This window comes from Cuculus canorus, chromosome 19, assembly GCF_017976375.1.
Source record: "Cuculus canorus isolate bCucCan1 chromosome 19, bCucCan1.pri, whole genome shotgun sequence".
Taxonomy (NCBI): Eukaryota; Metazoa; Chordata; class Aves; order Cuculiformes; family Cuculidae; genus Cuculus; species Cuculus canorus.
The window spans coordinates 12,431,625-12,442,863 of NC_071419.1; the positions used below are offsets into that span (position 1 = coordinate 12,431,625).

Below are 11,239 nucleotides of genomic sequence, written 5' to 3' on the forward strand. Positions count from 1 at the left end.
TGTGGTGTGGGGCCGGCTCCCTGCTGTGGGGCCCTCGGCTTGGGATGCTCTTCTTGGGGTCCTCCTTTTCGATGCTCCTCAGGATGTTCCTCTTGGGATGCTCCTCTCAGAATGCTGCTCAGGCTGCTCCTCTTGGGATGCTCCTCAGGATGTTCCTCTCAGGGTGCTCCTCTTGGGAGACAGGGTGGTGGTGGTGGTGAGTTTGGATGGATGGGGAGGGAGGATGCTGCGGGTTCCCCATTCCAAAACCTTCCACGAGAAACGGCAAACAGCCACCCTGCAGCTGGAGCAGCCTCCAAACCCTTCCCAAGGCATTTCCCGGACCCAGAGTGTCTTTCCTTGCTTCTCAGAGTTTACCAGGAGAGGTTTCCCAGGGCAGGGTTGGAGCCCCCGGCTGTGCTCCCCCTGCAGCAGCCGCCCCCCCCCCCATCCCCATTCCCCCAGGGCCGGGCCCTTCGCACCTCGGCGGGGCCGGCAGATAAGGGCTATCGCCTCCCGCATTGTGGCAAGCTGGATCAGCTCTCCTGGCCCTTTGATCACTCCAGCCCCCCATCAGGCTGATACCATCTCGTCTCCTCCTGGTTTCGGCAGCCCCAAGGGTGGGAGCTGACTCACCGCCCAAGCACCCTCAGGGATGCTCCAGCTGGGATGCCCAGACCTGCTCATGGGTGGCCCTGGGGGTCTCGTGGGTGGCTCTGGGGTCTCATGGGTGGCTCTGGGGTCTCATAGGTGGCCCTGGGGTCTCGTGGGTGGCTCTGGGTCTCATAGGTGGCCCTGGGGTCTCGTGGGTGGCTCTGGGGTCTCATGGGTGGCCCTGGGGTCTCGTGGGTGGCTCTGGGGTCTCATAGGTGGCCCTGGGGTCTCGTGGGTGGCTCTGGGTCTCATAGGTGGCCCTGGGGTCTCGTGGGTGGCTCTGGGTGTCTCATGGGTGGCTCTGGGGTCTTGTGGGTGGCTCTGGGGTCTCATGGGTGGCCCTGGGAGTCTCGTGGGTGGCTCTGGGGTCTCATGAGTGGCCCTGGGGGTCTCGTGGGTGGCTCTGGGTCTCATAGGTGACCCTGGGGTCTCGTGGGTGGCTCTGGGGTCTCATGGGTGGCTCTGGGGTCTCATAGGTGGCCCTGGGGTCTCGTGGGTGGCTCTGGGTGTCTCGTGGGTGGCTCTGGGGTCTCATGGGTGGCCCTGGGGGTCTTGTGGTGGCTCTGGGGTCTCCAGCTGCAGCATCGCACCCCAAATCACCCAGGATTGCTCTGAGGCTCATCCCTAGGGAAACTCAGCCTTGCACCTCACTTTCCCAGGTCCCCAAAGTCATCCTTTTTGCTCTCGGAGCCCAGCAGCCCTTCGGAGCACACCCAGGCTTCTGGGGGAGCTCTGGTTTTGAGGAAAGCCCAGCTGCTCCTCCCAGGATGACACCCTTGCTCCCAGGCCCCCTGGGAAGCCACTGTGTGTCTGGGCACAGCAGACGTTTGTCCTGGGACACCGTGTCTGTCACAGACACTCCTGAACAGCCTAGAGCTGGGCACAGGGGCTGTGGTCTCTCTGTGCCTCAGTTTCCCCAGATGTAAAACAGCAGTGAGCACCGACTGGTGCATTCAGGTGTGGCAGTGATGCAGGCGGTACCCAAATCACAGTCTGGGCTCTGAAAGCAGAGGTTGATTCCGTGAGGGGACAGACCTGGATCAACCCCATCCTTCAGGACTTTCATCTCATCTAGGTTTGGAAGCACCAACCCTCCATCCCATCCACCCAGCCCAGCAGCTAAGCAAACTAGAGGAGCTCTGGTGTTCCTTCAAGGAATGGAGCTCCTGGAGCAGAGCTGCTGCCCAACCCTGCTCACCTGGACCAGGGCTGGAGGCTGTGGGCACCCCCTGGCCGTGGGGCCTGACCCACTGTGGGGCTGCAGCCCACAGGGCCATGGCCTTGGGCACAAGGCCTGGGGAGATCCAGCATGAACCAAACGGCTTCTTCATCCCCTGCCCCAGGAGAGAGGGTGGGCTAAAAGCTGATAAAACATCACTGCGGAGATGCACGCTCTTAAAATCTTTTCTCTGAGCCAAACCAGTAGGTGCAGCAATGGGAGGAAAAGCAGATGTGTGTCTCCATCCCCTCGCCTGCTGCCACACCAGGTGACCCCGGGGGACACATAGATTTCTTTCTGGTCCCCTTTTCCTAGCAGGACCCCCTCATCCCTAGGTTACGGATCTCTCATCCCTGGCTGGGCTGCAGACCCAGAGCCATGAGCCAGCTCCAGCCTTGGGGTGATGGAGGGACGCATCCTTCCTCCTCCCAGAGCTCTGCCCCACAGGAGGTGCTGGCCAAGCCCTCCCTGAGCACCCCACACAGCCCCCCCAAAGCTGCCCCATTGACATGGATGGGGGGAACCCCACTGGCTCCTCCACATCCCCCAGCTAAAACCATCACGGCCACAATGGCCCGGGCCGACAAAGGGACCGGTTCAAAGTCAACGTCTGCCTTCCCCTCGCCTGTATATGAAAGGGAGCAGGAATGCGTTTGAGGCTCGGGGACTGGGGGCTTCCTGGGGGGATGGAGAGAAAGAGCAGGTTGGCAGGAGGGGGGGGTCCGGCCCGGGAACAATAAATCAAAGGGAAGAGGAGTCACTGCCCGGCCGAGGAGCTTCTGAAACCCCGGGACACAGCGGGAGCCGGGGAGGAGCCGGGCTGAGGGCTGCGAGGGAGCCCCGCGGCGAGACTTCCTCTGCCCACGGCTGTGGGGCAGGCTGTGGGGCAGGCTGTGGGGCTGGCAGAAGCAGTAACCAGGCAGTGGGGTATACAGTAGGGTAGGCAGCAGGGCTAGCAATGGGGCTGGCAGTGGGGCTGACAATGGGGCAGTAGTGGGGCTGGCTGTGGGGCTGACAATGGGGCTGGCAGTGGGGCTGGCAATGGGGCAGTAGTGGGGCTGGCTGTGGGGCTGACAATGGGGCTGGGCAGTGGGGCTGACAATGGGGCAGTAGTGGGGCTGGCTGTGGGGCTGACAATGGGGCTGGCAGTGGGGCTGGCAATGGGGCAGTAGTGGGGCTGGCTGTGGGGCTGACAATGGGGCTGGGCAGTGGGGCTGACAATGGGGCAGTAGTGGGGCTGGCTGTGGGGCTGACAATGGGGCTGGCAGTGGGGCTGGCAGTAGCAGTAAGCAGGCAGTGGGGTATACAGTGGGGCAGGCAGCAGGGCTGGCAGTGGGGCTGACAGTGAGCAGGCAGTGGGGCTGGCAGGAGCAGTGGAAGTAAGCAGGCAAGGGGGTATGCAGTGGGGCAGGCATCAGGGCTGGCAATGAGGCAGGCAGTGGGGCAGGCAGTGGGGCTGACAGTGGGGCTGACAGTGGGGCAGGCAGGAGCAGTAAGCAGGCATCAGGGCAGGCAGTGGGGCTGGCAGTGGGGCTGGCAGCAGGGCAGGCAGCAGGGCAGGCAGTGGGGCTGGCAGTCAGGCAGGCAGTGGGGCTGGCAGCAGAGCTGGCAGTGGGGCAGGCAGTGGGGCTGGCAGCAGAGCTGGCAGTGGGGCAGCCTGCAAGCCTGGTTTGGGGCACTGGCACCCCAAGCAGCAGGGCCTGTGCCCGGCTCCCCCCTGCATGGCCAAATCCTGTGCCCACAGGGTAAGGGGCTGAGCAGGGGCTCCCACAGATGGGGCTGCAGTCAGGAGCCCCTCCAAGCGGTTGTGCCCCTCGGTGCATTTTCCTGGGATGCCCACTCCCCAGGACACCGGGCCTTGCCCAGCCAGGAGCCAGGGAGGGACTTTGATTCCACCTCATCCTCTAGGTCATTTTTTTTCCTTATAGGAATATTGTTTTGAGGCGGGGGCTGTTCTGTCCCCCTTGTGTGTGCAGTGCCCCGTGCTGTGCCAGGGGCCGCTGCTCACTCTGCAGGTGCCAGCTCTGGGGTATGAGCCCCTGGCATTTGGTACCTGTCCCTCGGTGTCAGTCCCTTGCTGCCAGTCCCTGGGTGCCACCTGCTGCTGCTGCTTAGGGTACGAGTCCCTGGGTGCCAGCCTCTGGGTATGAGCACCCTGGTGCCAGCCTCTGGGTCTGAGTCCCTGAGTACCAGCTGTCGAGTGACAGCCCATGGGTCCATTCCCTGGGTGGCAGTCTCTGGGTGCTGTGTCCCAGTCCCTGGGTGCCAGTCCCTCTGTCCCCATCTCTGGGTGCCAGTCCCTGTGTCCCCATCCCTCTGTCCCTGTCCTGAGTGCCAATCCCTGTGTCCCAGTCCTTTTGTCCCTGTTCATAAGTGCCAATCCCTGGGTGCAGGTCCCTGGGTTCCAGCCCCCTCGGGCCCCAGAGCGGGCGCCTCCTCCCCCTCCCGCAGCCACCCCCCCCCTCCGGTGCCAGACGCAGCCGCTCCCGGTAATCCGGGTCAATAAACAGCGAGCAGGCGGCAGCGCATCGGCCTGCTCCGCCGGAGGCTGGGATGTGCCGGGACCTGGGAGTGGCACCGGGCGGATCCCAGCCCCGGGAGCCCCGGGCGGGCTGATCCCATCCCTGGGGTGTTAGATCCCAGTCCCGGGGTGGCAAATGTCATCCCCTAGATGGCAGATCCCAGTCCCGGGGTGGCAGATACCATCCTCGAGGTGGCAGATCCCATCCCCTGGATGGCAGATCCCAGTCCCGGGGTGGCAGATACCATCCTCGAGGTGGCAGATCCCATCCCCTGGATGGCAGATCCCAGTCCCGGGGTGGCAGATACCATCCTCGAGGTGGCAGATCCCATCCCCTGGATGGCAGATCCCAGTCCCGGGGTGGCAGATCCCATCCCCTGGATGGCAGATCCCATTCCCGGGGTGGCAGATCCTTTCCCCTGGATCTCAGATCCCATCCCCTGGATGGCAGATCCCAGTCCCGGATGGGCAGATCCCATCCCCTGGATGGCAGATCCCATTCCCGGGGTGGCAGATGCTTTCCCCTGGATCTCAGATCCCATTCCCGGGGTGGCAGATGCTTTCCCCTGGATGGCAGATCCCATTCCCGGGGTGGCAGATGCTTTCCCCTGGATCTCAGATCCCATTCCCGGGGTGGCAGATGCTTTCCCCTGGATCTCAGATCCCATTCCCGGGGTGGCAGATGCTTTCCCCTGGATGGCAGATCCCACCCCCGGGGTGGCAGATCCCCGCAGACCGGCGCTGGGCACAGTGAGGACCTGTCGCTGGCGAAGCGGGAGGGAGGGCAGGGGGAGCTGCAAGAGGCGGCCCCGACGGCCCCATTGTGAGGGGCAGGAGGAGAGGAAAGCCCGTCAGACAGAAGCTATCAAGGCTGCTCCATTGAGGAGCCGATGGGCCGATAGCCAGAGCCGCAATCAGCTCGCCAAGGCGCACCCCGACCTGAGGGGCTCCGGACAGACCCGCTCCGTCGAGAGGCTGAGCGCGGTGGGGGCCCAGCTGCCCCCCTGAGGGATGGGGGGCACCTGGAGTGGAGGGTGGCTGAGCCCCGTCCAGCCCCGCTGCCCCTCAACGGCCCCGGGCTCACCCTGCGGTCCCGGACTCGTCCCGACTTGTCCCCATCCCTGTCCCCAAACCACCCCCGGGTCCCTCTCGGTGCTCTGGGGTGTCCCTGGGGCTGATGCTGCCCCAACACTTGGATAAGTGCCCCCCTCCCCGGTGTCCCTTCGGCCTCGGGGGGGCTCAGGACAAGGGGGGGCTCAGCCCAAAGAGGGGCTCGGGCGAATGTGGGGCACAGACACGCCCATCACACCTAAACTCGAGGGGGTTGTGTGTCCCCCGCCCTCCTCCGCGGCGCCGAGGGCGGCACAGCCCAGAGGGAACACAGCCCAAAGGGGGTCTCAGCCACCCCCCTAGCCTCGGTGCCCCCTCCCCTCCCCCCGGGGGATCAAGTTCACGCCCGCCCCGCGCCGCGGGGCCAATGGGGCCGAGCCCCATTTCCATCGGGGCGGGCGCGGCGCTGCCCCCGCACTCAGAGCCCCGGCGGCGCCGCAGCGGGGAGGCAGCGGCGGGCGGGGAGCCCCGCGCCCCGCGCATGGAGCCCTAGGGCCGCGGGCAGCATGTTCAGCCCCGACGGGGCGCTGCCGGCCGCCCCCTTCGGCCTCCTGCCCGACGCCGCGCCGCCCTTTCCCCGCGGCGGCTTCGACGGGGCGGCCGCCCAGCCGCTCTTTTTCCCGTTCTCCGCCGAGCCCGAGCCCCCCCGGGAGCCGCCGCCCCGCGCCTGGCTGCCCGCGCCGCCCGCCCCGCCCTGGTCCGCCCCGGCCGCCCCCGCCGCTCCGACTTTCCCCGCCGCCGCCTTCCCCGGGGCCCCGCTGTGCCCCGCCGCGCCGCCCCCGGGCCCGGGCGGGCACCCGGCGCTGGGCAGCAGCGGCAGCTCCAGCGGCGCCGCGAGCGAGGGCGGACAGTCCAGCGACAGCGGTGACGAGGTGAGCCCCGACGGGACGCGGTGCGGCGTGGAGGGATGTCCTGATCCGCAGCGGTGTGCCCCGGGGAGCCGCGTTCCTCTCCGTGCCCCGGAGCCGCCGCGGAGGCGGAGAGCGGGACACGGGCTCGATGCCGTGCGCCCCGTCGGGCAGCGACCGGCCCGGCCACCCCGGGCATCGCCGGCTCTGGGCAACCGAGTGAAACAAACACATTCGCGGGGACTCTGCCAGTGTAGTCGGGGGTAACGCGCTCTCCTCCGTGCCCCGGTTCGTCGGCGGAGGCGGGGAGTGGAGCCCGGGCTCGCTGCCGTGCGCCCCGTCAGACAGCGAGTGTCCCGGCCACCCCGAGCATCACCAGCCCGGGGGAACCGTGGACTCTGCCGGTGTCGTAGGGGAAACTGATCTCCCCTCCGTGTCCCGGTGCCGGCAGGGAGTGAGGCCCCATCTCGCTGCTGTGCGCCCCCCCGTAAGGGCAGAGACCGGCTCGGCCACCTCCGGGCATCGCCAGCCTGGGGAAACCGGGACTCTGTCGGTGCTGCCCGACCTCTTCGACAGTTCTCCGGTTGCCCCGGTGGTACCGCAGTCCCCTCCGTGCCCTGCGGGAAGCAGAGCCAAGATTCGCTGCCGTGAGCCCCGTCGGGGCAACGAGCCACCCCGAATACCGCCAGCCCGGAGCAATGGGGCGACCGGGGACTCTGCCAATGTCGTCCTGTCTGCCCGCTCCGGTGCCGGAGGGAGGGGGAACCGGGGATCGCTGCTGTGCGCCCCATCGGAGCAGGGAGCGGTCTGAGCATCGCCGGCCCCGGGCACTCCGCAGCCGCCGGCGGAGGCAGCGGCTCCGTGCCGAGCGCCTCGAGGAGGCACCGCAGGGATGAATAAGGCGGTTTTTGAGACTTCAAAGGCAGCTTTGGGATGACAAAGCGGTAGTTTTAGAGACTTGAGGGGGGCACATTTAGGGTGAGAAAGGTGCTGTTCCAAAATTGTGGGGGCAACTTTGGGGTAAGATAGGCGGACTTGGGGTAGGCAGCTTTTGGGGGTGAGAAAGGTGGGTTTAGGGACTTGAGACCAGATTTAGGGTGGGAAAGGTGGTTTGAGGGACTTTAAGGGGCAATTTGGTAGTGAGAAAGGTGGGTTTGGGAACTTGTGGGGCAGTTTTGAGGTGAGAAAGGTGGTTTAGGGGACCTGAGGGACAAGTTTGAGGTGAGAAAGGTGGTTTTCAAGACTTGGCGGTCGGCTCTGAGGTGAGAAAGGTGGCTGAGGGGGAGTAGGTTTAGGGTAAGAAAGGTTGTTTTCGGGATTTGGGGACAGTTTTGAGGTAAGGTGGTTTGGGGGTCAGCTTTCCCCGGGCAGAGCCGGTGATGACTGGGCTGTTAGCCGCGTTGGTGCCGCAGGGATTTGGGAGCATCTCCGTCGGGATGCGAGAGTCGAGGGCTGCGCATCCCCCGGGTGGCTAGAGGGGACTGGGAATGTTTTTTCCCAGTCGCGGGAAGGTGAGGATTCGGGAGCAGGGATGCTTCGGGCTCCTTCCTCTCGATATCCTCCAGGAGCTAAAAGCCAAGACCTGACGGCAAGGAGGCGGTCTGTAAAACCCGAAATTTCGCACCGTATGTGGGAATGGAGTAAAAAGACGCCAAACTCCCCCTCAGCCGCTCAAGGCTGCGCTGTAGGGAGGGAGGGAAGCATCTTTTCCAGAAGGTATAATTCTTTCCAGCCTGGTTGTGGCAAGGAGGTGTCGAATCCCACTGGATCGTGGCCGCTTTCATTTGAGACATTTCCCGGGGTGATGGAGAGGGGGTGCCCCGGAGCCGTGGGGAGGGTTCGTGGGGTGAGTGGGAGAGAGGCGATGCCTCTCACCGCTGCCTCAGGTCGGGAGGGTCCGAGCCCTGGGACAGAGGGGACGTTCCCAGGGGCTCTGTATGCTCCCGGGACTCGCTTGCTGTCCCCTCGTGTCACCCTGGTCTTCTGCCACACCAGCGTGGTGGGAGCTGGGCGGCCAGGGGGTGCCCCTGAGTGGGGCAGGGAGGAGTTGGAGGAGTTTTGGGGTCCCTGAGCAGAGCCCCTCGTTCAGGAATTGGGGAAAACCCTTCTGCCACCCACGAACCCCCTCCTCAACCGCCGGCAGACCAAGCTCTCGGCAGGAGTTGTCCCCTCTCAGTTTGTCTGTGCCCCTGCCAGGATGCGCCAACCTCGGAGGAGCTGGAGCAGTTCGCCAAGGACCTCAAGCACAAGCGCATCATGCTGGGCTTCACCCAGGCTGACGTGGGGCTGGCCCTGGGCACCCTCTACGGTAAAGGGTCCTGTGGGTCCTGTCTGCCCCACAGCCGGGGGGAAGGGAGAGTCCTGGGAGGGGGTGGAACACCTGGGAATGGAGATTTTTTTGTTCCTTAACGACCTGTAAAGGAGCTGGTGAGCACCAGCCCCAGGGCTCCTGGGGCTCCCCCAGCCCTGTTAAGTACTCCAGGAAGGGTTTGACAAAACACCGAATTAAAATAACTACAGCTCTTGTTGAAGAGTGTTTGAGTGCTATAAATCTTTGCCGAAGAAGCAGGGAGAATGCAGTTCCTGCTCCCCACTTCCCAGGGGCAGGGAGATGCGGCAGTGCAAGAGCGGCACCCCCCATTCCCTGGGAGAGGCGGTGCTGGAAGGGGGAGATGCCGCAGCACAGTGGCAGGGTTCCCCATTCCCAGGCACAGGAGATGCTGGGTGGGAGGAGGTGCTAGAGGGGGGAGATGCCCCAAAACGGGCGGGAGCGGTGCGTGACACTCTGCCTCTCCCCATGCAGGGAAGATGTTCAGCCAGACAACCATCTGCCGCTTCGAAGCGCTCCAGCTCAGCTTCAAGAACATGTGCAAACTGAAGCCACTGCTGCAGCGTTGGCTCAACGAGGCAGAGAACACAGACAACATGCAAGAGGTATGGGGCCGGGGAGTTCTGGGGTTCAAGGGCACCGCGAGCTGTCGAGCTGCAGGTTCTCATCCCGTTTACACATGTTTTTTGGGAGAGAGGAGGAGAGCAGCAGGCGCCTTGTGCCACAGTAGCATCACTGCCAAGGCTTCAGCCCAGTTGGGTGGGGAGCCACTGGGTATCGCATTTATACCGGGCTGGAGGAGCCCAATTTCACACCCCTTTCCTCCCCAGTACCTTGATAAAACCGTGGCAGCGTCCCTCTCGGAGCAGCCAGGTCCTGCTGGAGTCTCAGCTGGGCTCGAGGTGCAGCTCGCTGCTCCCTGGGGAGTCTGGACTAAGATGCTTCGATCCCCCTGCGGCAGGTACAGGCTGCAGTGTTGGCACACCGCGAACAGCCCCAGCTGCAGAGGGTGACATTCGCTGGGCAGTCACAGGGACAAAGCCTGTCCCTCCCAGACCTCTGCAGCCGCAGCACATGTGTCCAGAGCCTCATGGGAACATTTCTAGCCCTGTGACCCAGCGTGTGGCTTCTCCCTTGTCTCCAGATGTGCAATGCAGAGCAAGTGTTGGCTCAAGCCCGGAAGAGAAAACGTAGGACCAGCATCGAGACCAATGTGAAGGGGACACTGGAAAACTTCTTCCGCAAATGCGTGAAGCCCAGTCCTCAGGAGATCTCCCAGATCGCAGAGGACCTCAATCTGGACAAAGATGTAGGTTGGGAGGGGTTGTAGGGTGGGTGCCCCAAGTGGCCATGGCTCCTGACCACCCACATCAGGCCAGTTTGATACTGGAAGCTGTGGGAGGGTGGCCAGGGTTGGTAGCCCCAAGGAAGGGCTGGGGCAGTGGGGATGCTGTGTGCTGTGGAGATCCCACCAGCAGAAGGGTCCCCTTGTCACACACACACACGGCACCTGTGCTCACCCCCTTAAGCCTTCCCTGTCTCCCCTCCCTTGCAGGTGGTCCGGGTCTGGTTCTGCAACCGGCGTCAGAAAGGCAAGCGGCTGCTGCTGCCCTTCGGCAACGAGGCGGAGGGGGTGATGTATGACATGAACCAGTCCCTGGTGCCCTCTGGCCTGCCTGTCCCAGTGACATCTCAGGGCTACACCCTGGCACCGTCCCCTCCTGTCTACATGCCACCCTTCCACAAAGCCGAGATGTTCCCTCAAGCGCTGCAGCCTGGGCTCTCCATGAGCAACAACAACCAATGAACCGGGGGCTGCGGGGCCGGCGCGGTGCTGCCCCGACACCGCGGCCGGGCTGGATCTGCGGGGGCAGCTCTGCCCACTGCGGGCACGGGCACCATCCCGTTCCCTGCCCGGGCACTCGCTGGGCTGCCTTAGGGCTTCTGGGGCACCAAGGACAGGCGGTTGCTCCCAGCTCTTCCCAGTTAGGTGAGTTTACTGGTCCCAGCAGCATTAGCTCCCACTCTGATCTCTCCTGGGGGGCAGCTGCTCCTGCCCCACGGCATCCTGCCACGCGTGCCCGGGGTGCGGAGCAGAGCCGCCTGTGCCCGCCTCTGCCCAGCTGAGCCGCTCTCCTGCAAGACCCAGAAATGATGAATTTTTTTTAGATTTTTTTTCGAGGGGTGGGGAATGGGGAGGAGGGGGGTGGGGTTTTGGTTTTATTTTTTTTTCTTTTAATGGCTTTTGGTTGTAGTTTTTTAACGGGAAAAATATCTGTAGTGATGACTAGTTCCCCTGGTGCCCCCTTCCTGTCACGTAGAGCGGGGCTGGGGCGCTGGGGCCAGGGCTGGGGACCCCGGCAGCTCTGCCCACCCTCGTGGGTCTGGAGGTGGGTGAGGGCTCACTCGGGCACTCAGGAGAGCTTTGCCCTCGCATGGGCAGGCTGGCAGGGCTCATTTGGGGGCCAGGGGTGGGGGTCCCATGCCGCTCCAGCCGTGTTCCTGCTGCCCCAGGACCATCTTCCCCGGGGGCCCCAGCGCAGGGGCTGGCACCGTCCTGTCCACGCTGCACCACCCCG

General features: G+C 64.4%; 1 protein-coding gene across 1 annotated transcript; it reads left to right on the top strand.

Annotated features, from left to right (window-relative positions):
- Nucleotides 1-5,989: 5,989 nt before the first annotated feature.
- LOC104059123 (POU domain, class 5, transcription factor 3) lies at nucleotides 5,990-10,467 on the top strand. Its single transcript, XM_054084568.1, has 5 exons — nucleotides 5,990-6,355; nucleotides 8,528-8,639; nucleotides 9,135-9,265; nucleotides 9,805-9,969; nucleotides 10,216-10,467. The coding sequence occupies exons 1-5, from the start codon at nucleotides 5,990-5,992 to the stop codon at nucleotides 10,465-10,467; spliced, it is 1,026 nt and encodes a 341-aa protein (XP_053940543.1).
- The last annotated feature ends 772 nt before the right edge of the window (nucleotides 10,468-11,239 follow it).